The sequence below is a fragment of the Sceloporus occidentalis genome, unplaced genomic scaffold (assembly GCF_023333645.1).
Source record: "Sceloporus occidentalis isolate IW3139 unplaced genomic scaffold, rSceOcc1.0.p SCAF_4, whole genome shotgun sequence".
In the NCBI taxonomy this organism is placed as follows: Eukaryota; Metazoa; Chordata; class Lepidosauria; order Squamata; family Phrynosomatidae; genus Sceloporus; species Sceloporus occidentalis.
The window spans coordinates 66088032-66115524 of NW_028316984.1; the positions used below are offsets into that span (position 1 = coordinate 66088032).

General features: G+C 43.7%; 1 protein-coding gene across 1 annotated transcript in view; it reads left to right on the forward strand.

Moving 5' to 3' along the window:
• Window positions 1-27493, forward strand: part of ESYT3 (extended synaptotagmin 3) — a 64413-nt gene that overhangs the window by 21828 nt on the left and 15092 nt on the right. The window contains exons 5-15 of the mRNA XM_089523045.1: window positions 2854-2920; window positions 3052-3141; window positions 5217-5272; window positions 7675-7795; window positions 8810-8983; window positions 10130-10212; window positions 18996-19044; window positions 19768-19857; window positions 22966-23028; window positions 25453-25521; window positions 26461-26526. Coding sequence (XP_089379171.1) covers window positions 2854-2920; window positions 3052-3141; window positions 5217-5272; window positions 7675-7795; window positions 8810-8983; window positions 10130-10212; window positions 18996-19044; window positions 19768-19857; window positions 22966-23028; window positions 25453-25521; window positions 26461-26526 — 928 coding nt within the window. The remainder of the gene's footprint in view (window positions 1-2853; window positions 2921-3051; window positions 3142-5216; window positions 5273-7674; window positions 7796-8809; window positions 8984-10129; window positions 10213-18995; window positions 19045-19767; window positions 19858-22965; window positions 23029-25452; window positions 25522-26460; window positions 26527-27493) is intronic.

Sequence of the window (27493 nt, forward strand, 5' to 3'; positions counted from 1 at the left end):
CAGTGACCATTAAAAATACACAGCCATGTGATAAGAAATATGAGTACTGTTGATGTAGCACAGCTGCAGTGGGGGGGGGGGGGGAGGGAGAGAATAGCAACAATAATGACCACAAAGCATTATTGCTTCCCCCTGTCCATTTTTTACTTTGTTTTCTATGGAGCTAGCACACTGCACTGAAAGGTATGTCTTGCCATCTTCCCAAATAAGCTAGGAATCAAAGTGCCCGTGAGCTTAGTTCACTGGGGAATCAAAGCCATTTAAATGCTCGTGAAATGACTCATGCGTGTGCCTGTCAGACTATAATGTATGAGTGAACCATAATGAATTTAATATCAACATGTGCCTTGTGCCATGACACAGGATATAGTATAAGAAATGGGATCAAATTAAATATATGAATAGGCATTAGTTCATGGTCATACTGCCATGACCAGCAAGACCGCATGAAATCTTTCTCTCCTTACGGAAGATTGCTATCAGCCAATACTCAAACCAAACTATTGCTTCTTCCCAACTTTCTACATAGGTCTTTATGGTTCAGATTTTGCTTTGGTTGTTGTCAATATTACAGATCTGTAATGCAACAGTATCTGTAACTGAAATGAGTCCATCAAAGGCCCAAAATACTTGTAACTTCCACAGTAGTTGTGACAAAAAAATATCATGTTTTATTTGTAGCAGAAAGATACCACATGTGTAAGGGCAATCTGAAGGCTGTTGGAATTTAGGTACAGGGAGCAGGGGGAAAATGGCAGCCTGTTCTTAGATATGTCAGTCCCAGATGTCTCCTGGTTTCCCCCAGTTATATTTAATCAATAAAGTACATGATAAAACAAATACATGTCAAATCATAACTGAGATCACTGTGTAACAAGTTTCAGTGTTCCCTCTATATTTCATTGGCTTCCACTTGAATGGGTTGAAAAAAACTCAGTGATTTCACATATCACATAGTTGTTGTTGTTGTTGGGTTATTAGCTGTAATTGCAGAGATGAGAAACATGTGCTCCATAGGTTATATGCAGCCCCCTAAAATTTACTTCTACAACCCCTGAAGCCCCCTGGAAATCTCTAAAGTCTCCCATTATTATTTTTAGGCAAAAATTGAGGGGATTTTTAAAACTTGAAAATGGGCTGAAACAATCTAAGTTCACCTATAGGTTTGATGGTTTACTTCACCCAACAACTTACCACCCCTGAAATGCCCCCCCTCAAAAAAGCCTGAGAATTGATCAAAAATGGCAACTAGAAGTGACTTGATGTCAATTCTGCCCATGTTAAACCAGTAACAGAAACAATGCACATATCACTAACAGCTCAGTGGCCGCCAGATCACTATGGCAGATGAACCCTAAGTCATAGTGCCACATGATCCAGATGTATCATAAGGACCTCATCAAGTTGAAAATGGAAGCATTTATGTAGTAAAATATCAAGCCTTTGTCAGTTTTCTTAAGTAAAGAATGCCATGCCTGTACACGCCTATATATCTTTTCGTTGTTGCTGTTATTGCATACACTTTGTGGAAATGTACACATTGTAAAACTCTTTAAAGAGAATTCAGTTTCTTCACAAAAAGTTTCTATGGTGGTAGAGGTGACAGACACTTAGCTGCCTCACACATTAGAGCAGGAGGAGCTGAATGCTAAGTGTATATTGCCTGTAGGATTTTGCTTTCATTGTGTGAGATAATTCCAAGGACCCCTCCTAGTCCCTGTTTTGTGCCCCTATTTGGTTTTGATTATGGAGGTATACATTTTCATATGAGGAGGGGTTATGTATATTTATGCATAGCTTTGTGTTGAGGAACCCAAGTTAAACATCTGCAAAGAAGCTAGTATTTGGCTAGTGGACAGTGGCACCACTAATAAGGTTGGTGTCACTCAGTGCGGTAACTCATGTTGACATCCTTCTTAACCACCTACCCATACCACAGCATACAGAATCCCTAGTAATGTCTGTTTTACTAACATTATTCATAAATCATAATACCCATATATCACTGAATGTAATGCCAACAGTTGTAACATAAATAACTAGCAAGATCAAAATTATACCTTTAAATTACAATATTATACACAGCCCAAATATATCTACGCGTACATAGTTTCAGGCAGTTAAAGTGAAAATTTGCTAAGATGTGATGTATTTAAAGAAAATTTGAAAAGAAAAAATTAAAATTTAAAATTTAATTTTAAGAACCCAGAAAACAAAACAAAAAATTAAAAAAAAAACCCAAACCTATGCATACTCTTGAAAAGGGTTTCCTCCAGCTTACTGGAGGAGAGTTGTAGGAGTTGAATAAACACGTTTTCATCATCTTTCCCCAGAGAACCAGTTTGCCATATACAGCAGAATATGACATCTGTGCTGGATCTTTTGAAATCAATGGAAGAGATAGATGACATCAATGGAGATAGTACAGGAAATACAAGTTTAGTGTATAATCTGGAGATTCTGTGATGTGAGCTTCCTATCCTGGCTACTTGGGAGCAGGGCATGTTAGTTTGCCATGTGTACATGAATTCAATGGGATTTCCTCCTGAGTAGACATAGGACTAAACTGTCAGATTAACTTCACATCTTTCCCATTATTGTGAAGGGAAGATTGAAAGTGTAATGGTAGTATCTGTCACAATTGGCCTGCTCCCTCCTGAGTCCAGTGAGACTTACTTGGGAGTAACTGTGTTCACACTCTGATCAACACCCTTTTGAATGCAGTTGGTACTGCTGTAACTGGCTTCCAGCTATAAGGGAATTCTTTAGGATAAGAGGGGATTTGGCATTTTTTCTGTTGTAGGTATTTGCTTCTTGAAAGTTAGTGATGTGCTAATTTGATTTCTTTCTTAGTTATATAGGAGACTGTGAAATTCACATGGAATTGTCCAAGTTTAAAGTAGGAGTTAAAGGAGTACAGGTAGGTACATACAAAATGTCCATATTGAACAATTGGGAGCATTTCCTACATTAAAGTTATTTGGATTAAATAATATTTTCTGTGGATTGCAGTGGATTAAGTAATGCCTTTTCTTTTTGTCATTTTTGTAGCTGTGTGGAACTTTGCGAGTGATACTAGAACCTCTATTGACAGATGCACCTTTTGTAGGAGCTGTAACTATATTTTTCATCCAGAAACCTGTAAGTCAGTTACGAGTTCTAATGAGGAACTAGATACCTGTTTATCACTTTAATTTACATGTTGGACAGTATGTTTAATCCATGTCTTTCTTAATTGAATTATGAATACTGCCCTTCTAAAATGTAGAAGGGCACTTTTTCTTTTACTAGAACAGGATGTTTTTTAAATGAGAAAAAAAAGGATGAAAGGAGAGATGGCTCCGTCACCCCTTGCCTTACCCTACATGGAGAAGGCAAGGAAGGAGCAAAGCCAGCTCAGCAAGTGTCAGATAGAAACACTGGTTGGTGTTCTAGCCAGACAGACTAGGATGTGGTTATCCCATGGTGGGCTTATGGTCACACCCCTGACATCATCCAGCCCATCCGGGGTCAGGGGCTAGGGATCTGGCCCTTCAACCCAAACTGGTTCTCTACCACTACACCATTCCAGCTCTATTGGTTAAGAAAAATAAAATGACTATTTTATGGCACACAGCTTTTAATCCATAGATTGAGTTCTGGGTCTGGTTAATTATTAAATTGGTTGTAATTGCTTAAATGCACCTAGTTGATGTCTTCTGGGTTTAGAAAATTGACACATGCTTACCCTTGCATTTGCAAGTGTGTAGGAAGAATCCAGACAGTGTGGTAAGCCTCTAGCAAAGGAAATGTAGTCAGGCCTTGCTTACTCATCTCCTTCTGATACGAGCTGTCTAAGCAAATTGCTTCCTTGAGGCTGCTAAGCTGTATGTTAATTCTATGCTCATGGAAGTGACGATAGAACATGTGATGGCTTTTAAATGTCCATGTGTTAGGAATGAACACAAGATTCCCCAAGGTATCAGGTTTGTGAGTAATCAGAACTCACCTGGAATGACTGCACCAACTTCACACCACACTAAATTGCCACACACATTAGAGACAAATGGAAAGAAATTTTATTGGGAGATTTCATCTGTTTGAAAAGTCTTGGACGCTGAACATTTGCATAAATTCAAGTGTGCCCAATACAGTTGTCTTTCTCAATGGCAGAGGACATGTTCTGCATGCAAAAGACCTTGGGTTCAGCTCCCAACATTCCTCATAGGACTAAGAGAGTCCCCTATTATATATATATATAATGGCCAATAAAATGTTCTCTAAAGTGATATTATATATATATAATCCCATTTAACTCCAAATGGGATTCAAAACAGTTTACGGTATAAATCAAGACAAAGCAGTTAAAACAGTATAAAGTACAAAAGTTTTTAAAAGCATTAAATAGTATATTCAATTAAAACACTATGCTTAAAATTAAAATTTAAAACTACTGAAACACTTAGAATTCACAATGCATATTAAAAACTCAGTTACATTTCATTCTAGACAAGTCAGACAAGGCTGGAGGCCTGTTTAAACACGGTCTTTGCCTGCAGGCAAAAAGACAATAGAAAGGGGGCAGATCAAACCTCCCCTGGGAGGGTGTCCCAAAGCCGGGGAGCAGTACTGAGAAACACTCAGAACATCTGGGACCAATTTGTTAGAGGTCCCTAAATCCCATTTGGTGAGGACCTCACAGAGGGCTTTTACTATCGCCGCCCCCTCACTGTGGAATAAGCTCCCTGTAGAGCTCCGTTCCTCTGCATCTTTAGTTTCTTTTAAGAAACAATTAAAAACGCATCTATTCCAGTTGGCTTTTTCACTTTAGGTAATAGTGTTTTTTCTCTGCTCCTTGCCCTCTGTTTTTCGACCCCGGATTAGTGCAATATATTGTCTTTTTCTTGCCCCTAGTGAATTGTGATTTGTATAGATTCCCATTCCTACCCCTAGTAATGATGTTTTTAAACTTTTTATATTGTGATGTTTACTTGTATTTTATTGTTTCTTGTCTTGTAAGCCGCCTTGATCATGCAATTGGAAAGGCGGGATATAAATAAAAACTATTATTATTATTATTAAAGGTCTCTTCCAAGTCCTCTCCAACAAAGCCTGCAAACAGGAAACTCCTACAAACTGCTGTCAATCACAGCACGATAGACCAAGTATTCATGAATCTAGAAATTCTACTTTTGTTTGATAAATGTTTCTTTTCCACCCTTCAATTCTTGATATAGCACTTGGAAATCAACTGGGCAGGACTGACCAACCTGTTAGATGCTCCAGGAATTAGGTGAGCACTCACTTAACTTCAATCATTTCAAAGAAAATAACTCAGTATCTAAGACAAGGTGATGTACTAGTAGGTAGGGCTCTGTTCAAATAGGCTTCTACAAGGGCACCCAAAGGCAGCCCATACTTTAGGTCAGTGCTTCTCAATTATTTTCTGTTATGCCCCCCCTAGGAAGAAAACATTTCGCGCCCCCCGCGCGACTGTAAATAGTATCATTTGTCTATAAAATTGTTATAAGTACACCTCTGCATAACAGAGCCTCACACCCCCCTTTACGGAGCCTCGCGCCCCCCCTGGGGGGCCCGCCCCGCTATTTGAGAAAGGCTGCTTTAGGTAGAGTGAAACATTGTTTTTAGGCAAATAACTTTGTGTGCCATGAAGGAGCATAAAGTTGTTTCTTATTCTGTTGATTAATACTATAGTTGCTACTGTATTAGCATTACCTTTTCACTGCCGAGGAGATGGGAGAGAGACATCTGTAGGATTATCTAATCCTAGTTGCCAAAATAAATTGGTTGGCTTTGAGTACTATGTAGTTGACGAGTATAGAACTCTTTGCTGCTCCACCTCAGGTAGCAAAATGTCTTGGGCTGGCCCTGTAGAGGCTATGTCTAATATCCTTGGTAGGATACTTGTTGCAAACTGGGTAGCTGAAGTATGCTCATTCCCAGAGTTAGGAAAGCTTACTTATGGGCTAAACTCCCCAAATCCCAATTGGTCATGTTGGGAGTTGTAGTCCAAAAAAGTTATTTTCCTAAGCTCTACTCGTTGCTCATCACATAGAGAGCCTTTGCATTGCTTTTATAAATTCCAGGAGATGGTGGTGTTCTGAGAACTCTCCAGAGAATTTTGGAAGTAATAAGCCACTCTACAGATTGCAGTGTGTTTTTCCTCCAGTCATCACTGAAAGCAAGTACTGCTTATTCATTTTGCAGTCATCTAGTGTTATAGGTACCCAGCTGCTTGGCTCTGTAATTAGAGCTTTTGCTTCTTTTGCCAGCTGTCTCCTGTAGCTCTGGAAAGCTGGTATCACACACTAAGCATAGAAAAATATAGTTTGTTGGGGAAATTTAACTCATTAAAATTTGCTTATATGTCATGTACATTAATTAATTAAATCAATAATTATTGAATTTGTACCCCATCTTTCTCCTGCACTGGGATGCAAGGGCATGGTTATTTTAGCTAGTGGGCAACAAGATAACTTTGGACAGTAATGTTTTGTTCTGTGTTGTTGGTTTTAGCAAAGGATAAAAATCAAATGTTAAAAATCAAAACTATATATGTGTATTAAACATGAAACAGAACAAAAAACTAGAAAGCATGCAGGACTTTGTCTCCTGCCATTCTACTCCCATTAAACATGAAAACTATGTCCGTTGGCATGTATTGCACAAATTGAACTGGAATGCGGCTCATGTTTTTGAAATTAACATATAAGTATTTTATTTCTTTCATTTCATTTGTGTGCCACCTTCATTCCAGAGTGGGACTCAAGGTGGCTCCTAGAGAGAGTCAATTAAAAGAACTACACAATACAATTTTAATAACAAGTAAAATCACAACATAAAACAGTGTAAAATCACTTATAAGACATACAAATTTTTTTAAAAGATAAATAAAACATCCCACTAAGAAGCTCCCCTGTTTACACATTAAAAGCCAGCTTTTAGAGACATGTGAGAGTTAATCCTTTACAGCAGTTTACTTTTAGCTCTGTAGAGGCAGCTTCCAGAAACTAGATATTCATGGTTTGGTGTTTTGTTTTGTTTTTTAAATCCTTACTATTTTAATAGCTAGTGGATTATGAATAGAAACCAAGCCTTTTGTTCATTGCAATAGCATGAGGATCTAATGATGGATGAACTTTCTGTCTCACATTGATGGATAAGCATTTGCACATATTATCAAGAAGAGAGTTCATTTGCTGGAGGTTCCTATCACATACTGTCCCATGGCAGCTGATACATCTGCATTACAGTGAGCCAACATTTGCACTCTTGTTTATCACCAGTAAGATTATGAGGCATGATTCATACAAGAATTACCTACATATCAATAAGTGATGTTGTCTCACTAAGTTTTTCCTTTTGCAATTTAGAGCTCTTTCAACATGAGCCAAGGTGACCTCCACTGAAATGGAAAGATGCAAAGCCTATCATACACATAATTTCTCTCTTTCCCCTTTTTCCTACTCTACCTTTGCCTTTTCTAGGCTCTTTGTGGCATGATCCAACCAGCTGCCTGACATTAAAAACTTGTGGCTGTAGCTTTCAGTTTTGTGAGCCATTATGTCTTCTTGGTGTACTAGGCAACCTCAATGGACCTGCCTTAAACATATCTGTTGTATGAATCCTTTCTTAATCAAATTTGTCTATCTCTTTCTGTGTTTCTCATTTTAGTGTATTGTCAGACTCTTTGATCCAAGATCTCATATCTTCACGGTTGGTGTTGCCAAATAGAATCACCATCCCACTGAAAAAGAACATTAACGTTGCCAACTTACGGTTCCCTATTCCACGTGTGAGTTACATCTGAGAACAGTGCTTGTAAAATTTGCTAGCCAGTCCCTTTGGTTGAAGATCCAAGTCTAAGGTGGGGCCTTCTCTAGGGAAGTGAAAGCTCTCTCTTGCCTTCATGGGTCTGCCATATCATAGAGGTGGTGGCATATATTTTTAATGCCAAGGGTAAAATAGCAAACTCACTACATGCTCCTATCTGAATTGGTGAGAGAACTATGAGTCTTGGTACAATATAATTGCCCCATATTGGAACATACAGAACTTGAGAGTGCATAGATCTAGAAAGATTTGTGGGCCTGAAAAAAGCATTTTTGAAAATCTTAGTTGTGAAGCTAATCCCATTAGTCTTAACTAGAGTAGGACCATTGAATCAGTGGGATCTATCTGTGTGTTAACTTGCCATTCAGTAATTGAGTCAGTGTATTTGGTGTAGTTGAACATAAACTAACAGGATTCAGGTCATAGTTTGAAAGAGTCATTCTGAGGGGAAGACAAATCCACTCATGATGGAGAGATAAATGGAGGATATGTAGTCCTGGATACAGACTACAGTTGCTACAAGTTCATTTCAGTGAGCACCTTCTTGATTTCAAAGGATCAAAACAACAGATTTTAATGTATATACATTCTGTTTTCTCCCATTGTATAATGGCAAGGAATGTTAATAAATCAAGCCCACACATTTCACCACTCTCTCTGATGCAAGGAAGTTGCATCATTTTGTTTTTCCTTCTACCCACAACTTCATTTTTTCCTTACTGGAAGGGTAAAAGTGAGAGAATGGCAGGTTGTGAATGGACACACAATAAATATAGGTTGTCTTTGATTAAGTCTTTTAGTTAAAATAACTTGGCTGTGCTGCCATCAAATTTCACTAGCTTGCTTCTGTAGTGACAGACAGTCATTATCTCTGGTCTTGTGTTTATAGTGTTCCCATCATCTTAGAATGCAGACACCTGGTGAACATTATACATAATGTTTTCTTATGCTTCTTGTATATGTATATGTCTTCCAGGGAGTAGTAAGAGTATACCTACTAGAAGCAGAAAATCTCGTCCAGAAAGACAACTTCCTTGGAGCAATTCGAGGAAAATCAGATCCTTATGCTCTCCTTCGGGTTGGCCTGGTGCAGTACCGAAGCAAGACAATACAAAGAAATCTGAATCCCATCTGGAATGAAATGTTTGAGGTGAGACCTGTACATCAGTACTTAGTCCAAGGCCATTTGCCAAGGTATGGTACAGGTTGAGTCTCCCTTATCTGAAATTCCAAAATGTCCCAAAAACCAAAACTTTTTTTTTACTGGTGGCTGAGATAGTGACACCTTTGCTTTTTGACAATTCAGTGTACCCAAACTTCCTTTCATGCACAAAATTATTTTTAAAATATTGTGTGAAGTTACTTCAAGCTATATGTATAAGGAGTATATGAAACCTAAATTAATTTTGTGTTTAAACTTGAGTCCTATCTCCAAGTTATCATATTATGTACATGCAGTGGACCCTTGTTATACCCTGGGGTTTGGTTCCAAGATCCCCTGTGGATAACAAAATTCGTGTATGTTCAAGTCCCATTAAATATAATGACATAGCAAAATGGTGCTCCTTATAAAAAATGGAAAATCAAGGTTTGATATTTGAAATGTATACTTTTTTTGAACATTTTCAAACTGTGGATGCATGACTCCATGTACAAGAAATCCATGTAGAAGAAGGGCCGACTGAATATGTAAATATAGATACAGTTGGCCTTCTGTATCAACGGATTCTTTATCCAGAGATTCAACCATCCATGGCTTGAAAATACTCAAAAATAATATAAATTCCAAAAGCAAACCTTGATTTTGCCATTTTATATAAGGGACGTTGTTTCACTATGCCTTTGTATTTAATGGGACAGTCCAACTTACATTATTGTAAGTTACTTTTTTTTTTTTTGGTGCAAAGGCTGAAATTGTCTACCAGTTTGACCAATGGTCAAAGTGCCCCTCAAAATCTACTTTTCACCTGTAGGAGCCCTTTTTAATGTCATTTAGTTAACGGTGGAGGGCAGGGTTTATTGGAGAAGCATCTGGCCAGACGCTGTAGCCAGACACAGAACAATAACATGTGCCAAGACCTACAGCAAAAAAGATAGAGGTGTGTGAGAGGGGAGATGTAGCTTAGTTACACATGTGGAACTTTTTTGATAGGTCTCTGCAGTGCAGGATCTCAGACTTGTAACTTCCAGAAGAACAGAAAGCTATTAATTTCATTTAATTTACCCTTTGAAGTGACATCCCAAGAACACGTACACAATGTTCCATTTTGTTTTAATAATCTTTCTCTCTTCACAGTTTGTTGTTCATGAACTACCTGGTCAGGATCTAGAGATAGATCTGTATGATGAAGACCCAGATAAAGATGATTTCCTGGGCAGGTGATGGATAAAAATTTCTCCAGCCCTACGTAGAACTTTCCTCTTTCCTTCCCTGTCTCATTCTCTCTCTTTCTGTTCTTGCTGCAGCTTACAGCCTTTGCAATGAGTAATGGCTCAGTCTATCTATATATTTAAGGAAGGAAACACAGGATGCAGACGTCCATAAACGTTGAATTGAAGGGGAATGGTATATTTGAATATTGTCAGGTACCACAAATTCTCAGCATATTAACAATTAAAATAAGAGGAGTGGTTCCCATCTCCCTGAACACATTTGTAAAAATATGCCATTAACTTATGATATGAGATATCATTCGTTTCCACACCTATCTTCTTTCAAGAGTAGAGTCCTTGGAGATCATTGCCGGAGGGTATAAAAATGAAATTGAAGCAGGATAGCAGTGTGTATGGGTGAACCTTATCACATGACTGACCTGTAGCTGATCTGTAGTCTATCCATGGCTGTGGCACACCTTTTCATTGCTGGGCAAAACATATCAATAGCTACCAATTTGCTGCCAATCACTCACTGCCAGTTGCACAGTGTTAGCCCATCACTGTGTGATAAGCTTCCAACTACAGTTCTGGGATTGGGCCATCACTTAGTCTTTGTCTCCTCTTCTCTCCTTCCCCCTTCAGCAGGCTGGTTTTCTCCTTTCTCCTTTCTTTTTCCTACCTCCTGCCACCCCACTAAATAACATTGCCATAATTGCTAAATTGTGTTTTTGTTGTTTTTTAAGAAATAAAATAAAAAAGCAAATGATATGCTGGGTAGAGAAATTGGGCAGAGAGGTAGGGTTAAGGAAAATATGGGACTGTCCATAGCTGCAACAGCCCCAGTCCCACCACTGAATATTTGAATATTGTCAGCTGCCACAAATTCTCAGCATATTAACAATCAGGACTGTTCCCAAATTGGTATGTATGCATTTCATTTCATTAACACAACTGCAATGAGAATAGGGCTCATGAGATGAAGTTACTAGCATGTCCCTTACATCTCAATATTTATGTATTATCCAAATTTGGAAATTTGGATCTTTGTGTCACAGTGACAAAGGATTGCCTCTGTATTAGGCTTCTTAGACAATTCCAACCAAAGCACAACATTGCTCACAATGTGACTTCACCTACGGTGTGGCTGGGCAAAATGTGACCTTCAATTTTCATATAGCTGTCCGGGAAAGCAGCCGAGGGACTGCTGATAAAGGCTGAGACCAGCTCGAAAAGCAAACAAATACAAGGGCTTTGCAGCAGCAAGAAAGCAAGTCCAATAAAACAGTACCAGTCCAATGTCCAATAGAGCAGAGTCAGGGGGCAAGCCAAGGGTCCAGGATTCCATATAGCAGGTCAACGAGTCAATTCCAGGGCCAAGGATTCTAGGTTAATCCGTAGTCCAACAGGCAAGGTAGCAGGCAACAAAGTCCAAGGGAGTCAGAGCAAGACGCTTTTGCCAGGGAACACAAATAGGCTCTGACAAAGAAGCTTGGCATCTTGCGCCTGTTTATATTGGCCCAGTGATTGCTTAAGCATTTCTCATATAACCTCCTGGATCGACAGAGGCATACCCTTTCTGTCCTCCTCTGACTGAAGGTAGGTACGATTTCATCCTGCTCCTCTATGTCTCCCAGGCCTGGAATCTCTGCTGGGGGGAGGCTGGCCTGATGAGTCACAGGCTCTGCTGGAGCTGGCAGAACAGAGCTAGGGCCTTGCTCAGCCTCTTCCTCCAAGTCCTCAGCCTGGCTGGCCATGATAATAGCCCCCAAAGCCTTTTTAGCAGCAGAGAAGGGGCCGAGCATCCTGATCTTGGGTGGCTCCGCCCGCTTGGCTCCTGGTAGGCAGGTAGGAAACAAAGAGACAAAGGTATGACCGGGGCCCTGTCCCCCCGCCCCTGCGGGCGGAGCTACCCAGGAACCTCAGTCTTCTTCCTGCCTTACACCTGGTAGGACGTCTTTCATCCTCCTTCGGATTTTTTCATCGCTGGCTCCCCAGACTCGCCTGGCTCCCTTTCCTTCTCTCTCCTTCTTTCCCTCACTCCAAAAAAAAAAAAAAAACACACCTCTTTTCCTATCTCCTGTCCTTGTTTTCCTCTCAGCCTCCCACTCCCCCCCCCCCCTCCAATGGCTACCGACAGGGAGGCCAGAGCCACAGGGGAGCTCGCTTCCACTCTGCCTGGGCCAGCCCCGGCTTTGCCGGCTGCTCGCCAAGCGGCATCACCAGCAGCGCCCCTGCACGTGGAAGCGCATCCACAGCGGCCGGAGGAACCCCTCCCTTCCGCTGTTGGAACGAGGGACTCCCAGACGACCCGGGTTCAGGATGGGTGGTCAGAAGAGGGAGAGCCCTCACCTGCTAACGGCGAGGAGTACGTGAGTAACTCCCCCCCACCGCCACAGTTGTTGAGGTGGTTCAGGGCCTTCCTAGAGCAGGAGGCTTCCTCCACCACCGGGGCACCCCAGGGACGGGACGAAGGCGCCGGCTCGCGCGTTCGCGAGGCCAGCGCTTCGGCTTGGGGGGCGGCCACTTTCCCAGGGGGGGGGGGCCGCTCTTTATGTGGCCGGGGCCCATGCCTCCACAGGCCTTTCTTCCCGGGGACTCCTTTCCGGGCGGGTGGGGGATGACACCGGGCTTCCCCCTGGCCAGCGCAGGCCCCACGCAGGGGGCACACGGCGGCCGCCATGTTAACCGGCCGGCGCTCCGCCCACTTCCGGATGACCCGGAAGTGCCCCACCGCCACCACGCGGCCGCTCATGGGCGCCGCCATCTTGGCCATGCGGCCGCTCATGGGCGGCGCCATCTTGGCCGCGCGGACGCCCATGGCCGCCGCCAGCCTCTCCAGCCGGAGGCCAATGCCCACCGACCCCTTGCCCGCGCAGGGTCGGCACCAGCCACAGCTGGGCGGGCAGACAATTTTGCCAAAGAGGCCCCCGCCGCCACCAGCCAACCCCAGGCCACAGACCAGCCCAGAGAGGGTTTAGGGCGCAAAGCTTCCAGAAAGCGGAGCTCCCCGACCAGGGATACAGCCACCACCGAGCCCTCCCCCAACCAGTCTCCTCTAAGCCAGACAGGAGCCTACGAATCAGAGGGAGAGGATGAGGGGGCTTCATGTTCCTCCGATTCGGAACACTCTTACCTCCCACCTCCCAAGCGCGCGCGATACACCAGGGCCTCTGGTCGCAAGCGCCCTCGCGCTACGCTGCCCCCCGAGGATGAAACCTCGGACGACACTCACAACCTCTCAGGCTCTGAGGCAGAGGAGGGCGAGCTGTCTCATGATGAAGCAGATAGCAAGTCAGACCCCCAATTGTCCTCTCGCCTGTTTAAACAGGAGGACTATGCGACACTTATAAAAAAGACGACCAAGACCTTAGGCCTTGCCTCTCCTACCGACCAGGCCGCTCCCGCCCCCGACTCAGACCTCCCCAAGGTGAGCGAGGATTTGTTCCCAGTGCCGGTCTCGACAGTACAACAAATCCCATGCCCTCTAAACATCATGCAGATTATTAGAGATGAGTGGTCTAAACCAGCCTCTGCCAGGTCCAACCACGGCATCACCCGCAAGTACTACGTACTTCAGCCAGCCGTCATGGACAGACTCAGGGTCCCATCCGTGGATGCCCCTGTGTCGGCACTTGTCTCATCAGCGGTTTTCAGTAGGGACGGGGAGGACACACTCAGAAACCCAGAGGACCGTAGGGCGGACGGAGCACTGAAAAAGGCCCATGAGGCCTTATCCATTGCCATAAGGGCCGCGACCACTGTCTCGATGGTCATGCGAGCCACCCTCCAGTGGTCCCGTCAACTCCTGGACCTACCCAGCCCAGATACCAGGGTCAAACAGACCGTTAACAAAATTGCCAGAGCGGCGGCCTTTGCAGCCGACGGCACCCTAGACACCATCCAGCAGTGTGCTAGAGCCCAGGCAGCGGCCGTGGCAGTTCGCAGGCAGTTCTGGCTCAAGAGCTGGAATGTAGATTCGAAATCCAAGCAGAACTTGGCCTTTACCCCATTCCTTGGCTCCAAGCTGTTCGGAGAATCCTTAGAGCCAGTGCTAGTAGAGGGTAAGGACAAGAAGAAAGCCCTTCCCACCTCCAAGAAAAGGGACGATAAGAGGCAATACAAAAACCGCTCTTCCTTTCGCCCCTCCCAATCCTCCTACCCTTCTTCCTCCAATTCCTTTCGAGCCAGGGAGTTCAGGCCCAACAGACCAAGTTGGGGGGACACAAGATCCAACAAACAGGCTAAACCCTCTTTCTCATCCAAAGAAGGAGCGGGGTCCAAACAACCACGCAAAAATAACCCCCAATGACGGTGCTCCCCCAGTAGGGGGCAGGCTGCAGGGGTTCGGCCACATCTGGGAGACATCCACCTCGGACAAATGGGTCCTGGATACCATCCGTCAGGGCTACAAGATAATATTTCGTCATACACCTCCGGACAAGTTCATACCGTCTCCCAGATCAGCCGACCCCAACAAACACCGCCTCCTACTGGAGGCCATCCAGCGCCTTCTAGACATCAAAGCCATCGAACCCGTCCCGAGACAAGAGAGGGGACTAGGTTGTTATTCCACCTTCTTCCTTGTTCCCAAGAAAAACGGTTCCTGGAGAGCCATCTTGAACCTCAGACGGGTCAACCGGTTCGTCCTAAAGAAAAAGTTCAGGATGGAGACGCTCAAATCTATCCTAGAAGGCCTCCAGCCGGGAGACTACCTCTCATCGCTGGACCTCCAGGATGCTTACTTGCATATTTTGGTCCACACTTCCTCAAGAAGATTCCTCAGGTTCAGATACGGCAAACGCCATTACCAGTACAGAGCTCTCCCCTTCGGACTAGCATCTTCCCCCAGGGTGTTCACCAAAATCATGGTGGCACTGGTTGCCCTGTGGAGGACCCAGCGTTTACACATCTATCCCTACCTCGACGACCTTTTAATCCGGTCACCGTCCAGACTTCAGGGGACTCAAGACATCTCTCGCATCCTCAGGTCGCTACAGGATCACGGCTTTCTCCTGAACCTACAAAAGAGCTCGCTGTCCCCAAGCCAGCAGATCCACCACCTGGGAGCCATAATAGACACACACAAGGGGACGGTGCGCCTGCCTCCGGATCGGATCCAGGCCATTCGGGGGGCCATCTCAAAAGCCCTAAGCTCCACGCGGCCCAGCCTCCAGCTTTTGGCCCACCTCCAGGGTCTCATGATAGCATCTATCCAGTGCCTCCCCTGGGCGAGATTCCACTCCAGGCCACTACAATGGCTCCTTCTCCCACACCAACGAGCCATTACCCTCAGGAGACACAAGACGATTCACCTCTCCACCGAGGCAAGGCGATCGTTTCGCTGGTGGATGTCCGAATCAGTCCACCGAGGTCGCCAAATTTGGAGGCCCCCGAGTGTCCAGATTACAACGGATGCCAGCCTCCACGGCTGGGGAGCAGTTTGCGGGACACAACTGGCCCAGGGCAAATGGAGCCCAGAGGAATTAAATCACAGCATCAACTGGCTGGAGCTCCGTGCAATTCGCTTCGCTCTACTGGCCTTCAGACAGTCGATCCGGCAGAAGTCAGTCCTAATCAGGACCGACAAACACCACAGCCAAGGCTCATGTCAACCGACAGGGGGGAACCAGATCCAGGTCTCTGATGGTCGAGGCTCAATCCCTGCTACGATGGGCGGAGACCAACCTCTTAGCCTTAGAGGCAGAATACCTTCAAGGATCCCTAAACTCAAAAGCCGACTGGCTGAGCAGAACGGACATAGATCAGGGAGAGTGGAGCCTCCACCCTCAAGTCTTCCAGGTCATCACCGACAGGCTCGGTCAACCCGTACTAGACCTGTTCGCTTCCCCCGCCAACGCCAAGACTCACAGGTTTTTTTCCAGGTTCCTAACGGAAGGAGCCGAAGGAATGGATGCCCTCAGCTGCCCTTGGCCGCCGGGCCTCCTCTACGCATTCCCTCCGACTCCTCTGCTTACCAAGCTCCTGGCCAGAATACGCAGGTCCAACTCACAGGTTATCCTGGTGGCTCCAGCGTGGCCGCGGCGACCCTGGTTCTCGGAGATCCTAGACATGGCGTCTCAGAGCTTCGCCCTTCCACTCAGGCCAGACCTCCTCGCACAAGGCCAGATCCATCATCCGGACCCAGCCTGGCTGCGGCTTCACGCCTGGAAATTGAACGCCACATGCTGAGCAGCTACGGCTACTCCCCAGAAGTGGTTGACTCGATTCTCGCATCGAGACGCCAATCTACAAATAGGATCTACGAATACACCTTCAGGACATTCAGGAGGTGGTGCAAGCGCAAGAACAAAGACTTCATCAAGGTTTCTGTGCCAACGGTGCTACAGTTCCTGCAGGAGGGGTTTCTCCAGGGCCTGAGGCCCAACACCATCAAGAGACAACTGCCAGCCATCACTTCCATCCTGCCCCATAAGGAAGCAGCCAGGATATCTTGCCACCCTCATGTCCGCAGATTGCTAAAAGGGGTCGCCAACAAAGCGTCCCCGACCAAACATAGATTCCCCTCATGGGACCTCCATCAAGTCCTAAAGGCTTTGACCATCTCTCCTTTCGAACCACTGAGAGAAGTGGCCCTCAAGTTCCTGACCTTCAAGACGCTCATGCTGACGGCACTAGCTTCGGCGAGGCGTGTGTCTGAGATCGGCGCCCTCTCCGTCCACAAGGAACTGCTGATCATCAGGCCAGACTCCGTTCTGCTGAGGCCGGATCCAACTTTTATTCCCAAAGTCAACTCCGTCTTCCACACCACTCAAGACATCGTCCTCCCGTCCTTCTGCCCTCGTCCAACAACTGATTTGGAAAAGTGTTGGCATACTCTAGATGTTCGCAGAGCCATAAAAATTTACCTCAGGAGAACGGCCTCATTCAGAAAGTCTGAGGCGCTGTTCGTTTCCTTTCCACCTGGTTCAAAGGGCAAGAAAGTGTCAGTATCTACTTTGGCAAGGTGGATCAAGCAGTGCATAGTCCAGTGCTACAGCTCACTCAAGCTACAGCCGCCGGGGGACATCACCGCTCACTCGACAAGGAGTGCAGCTACTTCAGCGGCCCTGTCTACCAACGCCCCGCTGGCTGAGATTTGCAGAGCAGCCACTTGGAAGTCCCCGTCTACCTTCACCAGACATTATAAGCTCGATCTCTTCCAATCGGCAGAGGCGGCCTTTGGCCGGAGGGTTTTACAACACATAGTGTCAGATCCGCCCTCCGCGCCAGCCAGCCCTCCCTAGTATCTGGTCTGCTTTTGTAAATCCCAAGATCAGGATGCTCGGCCCCTTCTCTGCTGCTAAATGGAACGTTGGACTTACCTGAGAGACGTCCCTTTACAGCAGAGAAGACCCGAGCATCCTCCCCACCCTATCTGCCTACTGGCGCAGGTGGGCAGGATCCAAGTTTCTCTAGACCTCATTAATTCTAGGGTGTGTTAGGCTTAAAATCGACTGAGGTTCCTGGGTAGCTCCGCCCGCAGGGGCGGGGGGACAGGGCCCCGGTCATACCTTTGTCTCTTTGTTTCCTACCTGCCTACCAGGAGCCAAGCGGGCGGAGCCACCCAAGATCAGGATGCTCGGGTCTTCTCTGCTGTAAAGGGACGTCTCTCAGGTAAGTCCAACGTTCCATTTTGTGCCCCTGCTAAATGCACTGAAGCCAATGGGAGAAAGCAATGATATAAACTATGACACTGACCATCTCTCTGGGATTTTCAATATCATTGTCAGTAGCCAATTTCATAGTTAGTAACTACCAAAACCACCTCTGAGTATTCCTTGCCTATGAAAATCCTGTGAAATTCATGGGGTCGTCATAAGTTGACAGGTGAACTGAAGGCTCATACACACACATGTGGTATATATGCTCAAAAGGTGGGTTTACACATGGGAGGGTAAAATACAGCCAACTAGCCAGATGCACCTGCAGCCCCCCCCCCCCACACACACACTTTTTGCAGATATTCAGTGCTTCTGCTAAATTATAATCAATGGAGAAAATAATGATATTCAGTAAGACAATGACTATATCTATTGACTCTAATAGATGGAATAGCCAGAATCATAATTAATGTCATATTAAAGTAAATATAAATTCATGTACATTTGAATATAAATGTAAGAATAATTAATCAATTATGAGTTAGGGGGATTTGATTTGTTATGAATGAAGGAAAGACATTTTATTTGTTAGGAATGAAATCTGAATATAAAATTTGAATATAATTGAAATATAAAATATAAATATAAATGTAAAAGTCTCTTTTCAAATCTATTTTAAACATTTTTCCATTTTTTAAAAGTGTACTATAATGTGCATCTTCCCTTTATGCTATACCCCCTAGGCATGTGCCTTTTGAGTACTTGCCCAACAAGATCACTGGCTCTTAGTTTTACAGAAGTGGCACATCTCAAAGGAGCACTGGAATTCACAAATTTCCACCAGTTTCAAGACAGCTTTCAAGACATTGCACAGCTCCTTTGCAGACAAGTGGCTCATTAAATTCTCAAGAGCTCACAGGAGAGTTTCTGTGGAGAATCCTATGGAATTAAAAGGACTGGTCTCAATAATCTCTGTGTTATTGTATCTTTAGGTCATTATACAGGGAGTTTTATTTATGTTGAGGGTGGAGAGAAGGGACATTTCAAATTGGAAAGAGGAACAGAGTGAGAAAATTCAGCACTAGGATCCTTATAGGCTTACATACAATCTGTTAATTATAAAAGCAAGTACAATAATTACTATAGAGTTTATTTGTGTGACTTGTTCTGTGGTTTTTTTTACAGCTTGCTTATAAACCTTGCAGATGTGATGAAAGACAGAGTTGTTGATGAGGTAAAAAAAACTAGACTTTTTCAATCAAGCTTTTGTTTTCTTTGTGTTTTCTCTTTGAAGGCATGGTGATTTTGTGAATAGTTTTTTAAGGATGTTAACTTTTTGCCAATCGCATTGATTTTTTTTAAAAAAGTTAAATTATCCACAGAGATGATTTTTATAATTTAATTTCCTGTAGTTCTCACTTTTGTCTGTACATAAGGTTTACATGGGGCTGTCAGGAAGATTTTAAATGCGACAAAGAGTCTTGAGCAACCATAAAACAAATGTATCATGAGGTTTTCTTGGGCAAGAGCCTAGATTCACAAGATGCATGGGGCTGTGGCTGTGGGCTTTTTCAGATGTACATGCACAATCAAATTAGGAGTAGGAACTGTTTCTCAAGAAGAGATTAAAAATAAATGAATGTAGAAATCTTTGGCAAAGTTGTTCTAATTCTAGAGGATATGTAAGGCATATTTAAGGATTATTGGGTGTTATATGCCATTTGTATTCTAAAACCAGGACTCTCCATTGCATTGATGTCCTTATCATCTTCCCTGTTCCAGCTAGAAAAATACTATCTAAACATGCTGTATTTTAAAAGCTGTGTCTCAAATAGATTCAGCTCGGTAAAATATGAAACACTAATTTTGTGAGCTGCTGTTTCAGTTGCATATGGTACCCAGTTCACAGCTTAATTTGCCTTTTTGACATTGGTGTGCTTTCCTTTTCCTTATGAAGTGGTTCCCCTTAAGCAAGATAGCAAGCGGACATGTGCATCTGAAGCTTAAATGGTTTTCTTTGGTCACCAGTCAGGAGAAACTTTATGAGGTGAGTATGTGGGGAAACTTGATAACAACTGTTGGAAGATACTTTCAGTTAGTGGGTGCCCTTAGTTATAAGTAAGAAAGCCTTAAGAGCCCTCTTCCCTTTAGTGAGCCCAATTCCTCACCAACCCCCTTTGGTCTCTGATGTTACTTCCCCACAACCTCCTGCTCCTCCTCCTCCTTGAACCACCTGGATACTTGCCAGGCACAGGAACAAGTTTCATCTACATTGTACAGCGCGCCCGCGCCATACGCGGCCTTGAGCATACATGCTCAAGGTGTGGGGCGGAAGGGGCAGCACGTCCCATTCAATTGAATGGGCGCGCGCGCCCGTTGCGCCCCGCGCATTCCCACGCCGCCGCGCATGAGCCCCATTGTTTCCAATGGGGCTTGAGCATAGACGGAATTCGCTTTACGCGGCGGGATCCGGAACAGATCCTCCACGTAAGGCAAGGACGCACTGTAGTAGTAATGCAGTTTGGCACCACTTTAACCGCCATGGCTCCATCCTACAGAATCCTGGGATTTGTTGTTTGGTGAGGCACCACCAGCACTCTTTGGCAAGAAGGCTAAAGATCTTGTAAAATTACAGATCCCAGGATTCCATAGAATGGAGCTATAGCACTTAAAGTGGTGTCAAACTACATTATTTCTACAGTGCAGATGCATGCACAATGAACAGAAAACAAGTGACGTCTTTTATTGTTCACCTTATATAACACAACTATTGTCCAAGTTGGAGCACAAGATGGATGAGCAGAGTGCTGAAGAAGAGGAGGAGGAAGAGCAGGTGCAGGGTGCCCTTGTGAATGGGCACCCTGCCAGGCTGTAGGACCTGAATAGGTTCCTATCCACATCAATGCTTGATAATGGCCCAGCTCTCAGTGTCAGGCAATAAAGAAGATGTGGAATAAAAATAGACCAACATTCTCTGATCACATGCTCAGCAATGCTTCACAGATGAAAACTGGGACATCAGTAACCAAGCAGTCTCAGAATGTGGTCAAGATGGCACCATTAAAACCTTGAGGTCCCATGGTTTGGGGCATCTGCCGGGGGGAGGATCTGGAACAGAACCCCCATGGATACTAAGGGCTGACTGTATATAAAACATGGGACAACATTATTATTATTATTAACCTTTATTTATGAAGCGCTGTAAATTTACACAGCGCTGTACATACAATCTTTTAGTTAGACGATTCCCTGCCCTCGGGCTTACAATCTAAAAAGACATGACACAGAAGGAGAAGGGAGTGGTGGAGGGAAAGGGTAAGAGGTCCAGCAGTTCCTCTCTACCTCCAAGGCCTGGACCAAGGCAGATGGACTGGAGGGAGGGGGAGGCTTCATAATGGATGGTTAATCATTTTCCAGGGAAAATACATACTCTCAAGTAGGATAATACATATACAGTACATAGCAATACAGGAAAGGGTTCAATAAACAGGCACCACAAGAACATCAAATAGTGAGCGACAATTATGCAATGCCTGGGAACGCTTCTCTGAACAGGATGGTTTTCAACTCCGTTTTGAAGCTGGTTAAAGAAGTGATGGCTCTTGCTTGTGGGGGAAGAAGGTTCCAGGAGTGAGGGGCAGCAAGTGAAAAGGGGCGAATCCGGGATGGGGCAGAGGAAATCCTGGGCTGAGACAGCAGACCTTGACTACTAGAACGGAGGGCCCTAGTGGAAAGGTGAGGAGAAAGAAGGTCTGATAAGTAGGGAGGGGCCAGTCCATGGAGGGCTTTAAACGTGGACAGCAGGAGCTTATACTGAATGCGGAAAGGGAGGGGGAGCCAGTGAAGGGATGCCAACACAGGAGAGATGTGGTCAGAGCGGTGGGTGGAAGTGATAATGCGTGCAGCTGAATAAACAGAGATTAAAGGACGGAGGTGAGAAAGAGGAAGCCCAGCCAGGAGGACATTACAGTAATCAAGTCGTGAGACCACTAGGGCATGGACCAGGATCTTGGCAGTAGAGGCGGAGAGATATGGTCGGATTTTGGCAATATTGTATAAAAAGAATCTACAAGCCTTGGCTGTGGTCTGGATCTGAGGGATACACGACAGAGAAGAGTCAAAGATAAAACCAAGACTGCGGGCTTGCTGGACTGGTTGAATAGAAATGTTGTCCACAGAGACAGAAAAGGAGTGTTGAAGGATGGGCTTAGGAGGAAAGACAAGAAGCTCCGTCTTGGACATGTTGAGCTTCAAACGCCGATGGCACATCCACCGCGAGACAGCTGTGAGGCAAGACGAAACTTGCTGTTCAAGCCTTGGAGAAAGGTCAGGGGCGGAAAGATACAGCTGGGTGTCATCGGCATACAGATGGTAGGAAAAGCCAAAAGAGCTGATGAGTTTTCCTAAGGACAGTGTGTAGAGAGAAAACAGAAGGGGACCCAGAACAGAGCCCTGGGGAACTCCAACAGATAAGGGAACAGGAGATGAAGTCTGACCACCTGCAAAAGATCTGCCAGACAAGTAAGATCTAAACCAGTCGAGAACAGAGTCTGAGAACCCAAGATCAGAGAGGATATCAACTAGAAGACAGTGATCAACGGTGTCAAAGGCTGCAGACAGATCAAGAAGGATGAGAACAGAGTAAAGGCCATTAGCCTTGGCCTGTAAAAGGTCATTCGAGATCTTGGTGAGAGCTGTCTCTGTAGAATGCCTTGGGCGGAAGCCAGACTGAAAGGGATCGAGGATGGAATTGGCTTCAAGAAACTCAAGACAGCGCGAATAGACAACCCGTTCCAAAACCTTAGAAAGAAAGGGAAGAAGAGAAATCGGACGATAGCTAGACAAGGAGGAGGGGTCAAGAGAAGGTTTTTTCAGAATTGGGGAAATGAGAGCATGTTTGAAGTCCGACGAGAAGGAGCCTGTAGAGAGAGAGAGATTGAAGATATGGATAGTCAAACTCAGGTTATAATTTGTATCCATAATAATCCCCTGCTAAAGCATGTTAACTAATGGCAAAAGCAGAACTGCTAAAGAGACCACATAATTTGAAAGATTAAATTTACAATATGAATGTGTGGGGCATATGTCACAAAACTTTATATCAGTATGTTAATTTGTGTTTTTTGTTTGTTTGTTTTGTTTTTGTTTTTTGCAGGACAAGAATGGTCTGGCAACAGCAATTCTCATTGTGTATTTGGACAGTGCCTTCAATCTTCCTGTGAGTAAGCAGAAAAGAGCAATGTGTTCTTATTGTCAAACAGCATAGTGTTAAATTGTTACATTGTCAGTCTGTGTTGCTGGTGCATGTGCAGGTTCTGTTGTCTTGTAGTAGTAAGTAATACAGAAGTTTCCCTGCCAAGAAAATCCATTTGGCAGACATAACGTTGTCTTCTTTGGAAACACAACCTGCCAGATTCTGCAAATTCTATTGTTTGGGAAATGCCTGACAAATATGCTCTCCCTATGGAGGTCCAGCTGGTATCAGTGTTGGTTTCTTTCTAATGCCAAGCCAGAACATGGCTTTTTATTAAATTCTTTGGGGACTGACAGAAACAGATGGGCAGGAAAAAGTGGCTTTTCCAAAGCCGCATTGAAACCCTAGCAACTGCACCACCCATTCGCAAGGTGGCTGGAGTATGCATGTAATGAAAACACACTGCATGGTTTCAAGCTGCACCACTGGGTACTTTTTTTAGTTCCTCCCACCATCCTTGTGCACCTTCACAGGAGCCACACGTGCAGTGCTTCACCAGGACAGGGCATCGGAGCAGAGGTGTGCCCATACAGATGTTGGCGAGGTCTGCTTTGTGTGTGTTGTACTCATCTCCATGAGAGATGTCACGCTTTCTCTTTTGGGCATTGTCACCTTCACTACTTGGGTACGACAGCTCCATCCCTTTTACATGCTCTCTTGCAATGGGACATTTACATGCACAATTAGGGTTAGGGTTAGAGATAGAGTGCCCCTTTAGAGTCACTGTGGCGACACTGTATTTAGATGTTTGAGCAAAGATGCGCATTTTCCAGGAAGAAGTGGAAAAATTCAGCTACTTTTTAGTCTGGCTTTTCTCCCCATAGCAATAGCAATACATTTCTATACCGCTTATCAGTGAACTAGCACTCCTTAAGTGGTTTACAATGTGTAAGCCAACTGCTTCCAACAGGTTTAAGGACACATTTTACCAACCTACAAAAGGATGGAAGGCTGAGCGGACCTTGGAGCCCTGCATGGGATTGAACTCACAACCTTATGGCTGCACTACTGGCATTTAACCACTGCACAACCAGGGCTCCCCATAGGGCTCCTTGAGAGTGATTTCCAGCCAGCATCGAGGCTTGCATCATCAAAACATGCCGCCTGGAAGCCAACTGGAAATCTCCTTATTTTGACCATCTGTTTCACCCCTTAGTTCAAAGTATACATGCACATGGCATTCAATTGTTGCAGTTTTAAAGTGGTTTTAACTATTGCTTTTATAGTCGTTTTAACTGTTGCTTTGTTTGATATGCTTTTATTTTGTTCAAATTATTTTAATCCAGAAATGTTTTAATTTATTTATTTATGTCTCTGAGATCCTATGATAAATGGCAGGATAGAAATATTTTAATGGCAGATAGATAGACAGACAGACAGACAGATATTTAATGACACCTAGAAGTTGGAGGGATGTTTTTTTAAGTACTGTTGGAACACAGTATTTCCAAACAAAAATTTGAGGTAGATGATTTCATAAGGGAGCCCTTGACAGGGATTTGCATGCTAGTGGAGAGCTGGGAGGAACACAAGTTAAAAAAAAAACTTACAAGTGCCTGCAAGAGCTAGCTGACTGCATTTTCCCCTCCACAGTCTTTACTTTATTTGAGATTATCTTGAGCCCCTGCTACTTTTTACAAACTAGTTTCTGCCATTTATTATTCCTAGAATTAAAACCAGCTATGTTTATTGGGTAAGAATTGGAGAGATTCTTTTATGCTTTATATTTTGATCACTGCAATTTTTAAAGCTATTTTCCAGCCTGTAGCAGTAGCCTTCCTGGTGGAGAAGGGTCCATTAATATTTATATATCACTCAGAGACATGGACCTGTTGGTCTAGAATATCAGTATTCAAAGGGATCTTGTAGCTCCTTTCAGACTGACAACTTCTGTACATTTGGTCTGCTTCGTCAGATGCATGGAAGAACTGGCACCCAGGAAGAACATTTATAAGCAGAGTGTATTACTAGCCATAGAAATGCAAAACATGTGGGTATGGTGATGTGGTGACAAGTTCAATTAATTGAGGGGAAAAGGCAGGTGGATAGATGTTGCCTAAGGCCAGGATGGGTATATGAGCATATGTATGCTGGAGAGAGTTTTGGTATGTGGTGTGTACAGGCTGGAAACTGGAAAGAGATACAATGAACTGTTGGCATCGGGGCAATGTGTTTCTGAATGCTGGCTGCTGATGGAATATGAGTGGAGCACATTTTGGTGGCAGATGAAGAGTTTCCCTATCATTTCTTCAGGTTTTAAATTTAATCTGTTTTAGATGCCCCTCCCTATTTTAGGTAAGCCTCCTTAGAGACAAAATTCCATTGGGTCTATGACATCCAATTTTATTTTTGTATTTCTCTTCACTTTTGAATATTTCTCCAATATAGAAAAACCAGTATGAATATTCTAATGGTGAATATGGAGCAAAGAAATACAGAAAAGACAGATACCTCAAGGTAGATGCTTCTTTTTGGAATTCAACTCAGATAGACATTATCTCTCATAACTGATAAAAATGGGAGGAGGTATTTCATCTTTGTGTTACTGAGGTTATTCTCTCAACTGTGTCCTACATACAATACATAGGTGAAGAAGAATGGAAAGCCTAACTGAGTGGAATATCAGTGAGGCTACAATCAAAACAATATCAAGCCCAAAGAGGCAAATTCATATCAGTTTTTATAACATTTCTCTATGTTTGATGGACTTCAGACAAGTATATAGTAGATGGTCTCTGCTTCCACATATACAAAAGTGTGCTTCTGCCCCTCATTTTACTATGAACAAAACTGAAAATCAAAATCTCAACAATAATGATTTTCAATGCTATTGATTGATTGATTGATTGATTGATTGATTGAAAGAAATAATGGGTCTGCTCAATTCCAGTGTTCCATTCTGGAAAGGACAAGTGTTATCCATTAGACAATGCCTTTGTATCAATAATATCAATAAAATATGTAGTTATAGTGAATATATTCCATCATTTAGCTGCAGTCTTCTGCTTTAAACTATTAAAGTATGTGGGTTTGTTGTTTTTGTTGTTGTTCTCTTTACTTAAAGCTAACTCAACAGCTCTGTACTGGAAGAGTAATAGCAACTGCTGCTGATCCTGTGTTTTTACTTACCTAAACATTTATTGTACTAAACTCAAATTTAGTCCCAAACATGGAGGCCTGAAGACTACTGTATCCAGGAATAAATCCTGGGTGCAGAGTCAGTAGAAAAACTACAATATTAAAAAGAACCAAACTTCTACATCCTATGCCTTTTGAAATACTGTAAACAAGTTGGGGTGATGCTAACATTCCTATTTAAGCCATCTTCTTTTCTTGTAGAAAGTATTAGTGTTAGCATTAATGCTGTCCTTTTTGTCAATATTGTATATTATAAAGAAGATGGAAAGGGAGCCCTCTTCCTTTGTTCTGCTGACGGTGGGCAACAAGACTCATAGAAGTAAGGTAAGGGGCATCAATTTCTTTTTCATAAAGCAAACAGTTATATTATTTTTTGTGGTGTGTGTTTAATTAACCAGTAGCAAAGTACTGAAAAATGTCTTGTCCACATCACTTCAGGTATTTTCTAGATAACTGAAAAGCAATTTTTGGCATTTTGCAGATGTTAGCTACAGTATCTGTGGCATGATGCCTCAACTTTGCATGGCCTATTATGCAGTTGCACTGCAGAAAAATCCAGGTTGATACTACTCTAACTGCCATGGCTTGGTGCTATGGAATTCTGGCACTCATCGTTTTGTGAGACATTTAGCCTTGGTCTGGTGCCACAACAAACTGCAATTCCCAGCTTTCCATAGCATTGAGCCATGTTCAAGTGGTGTCAAACGGAATTATTTCTGCAATGTGGATGCAGCCAGTGATAATGGATGCATGGAATGATAGGGAGAATCAATGCTGGCCCTACTTTCAGGTCAGGGTGAAAAGAATGTGGCCATCCAGATGTTGAGCTGCAATGTCTAGCGTTCCTTATCATTGGTTGGGCCAGCTGGGACTGCTGGGGATTTCAGTCTAGCAGCATCTGGAGAAACACATAATTCTCACCTTTTCTTTAGAGAGATAATAATAATACCTTTATTATGTGTGATTATAGGCCATTGCAAAACATAATATAATACAAGTACAGAGACACAAACAAGAAATAAAAATATGTAGAAAATATGCACACTGACATATTTATGAATGACTGTAATCCACAGACCTACAAATAATACCACTCATCCAGCATATGGCATTTATACAATCATATTTGTCACAGCAACTGCAATGAGATGTTAACTTTGGGAATATTTTTTCATTTTTTTTAAGTGAGTACACCTAATGTTAGGATGATTTCAAATCTCAATTGACATTCTGGGTGATGAAGATGGTGGTTTGATAGGCAGCAAAAACTATATGTTGCATAAAAAGCTGA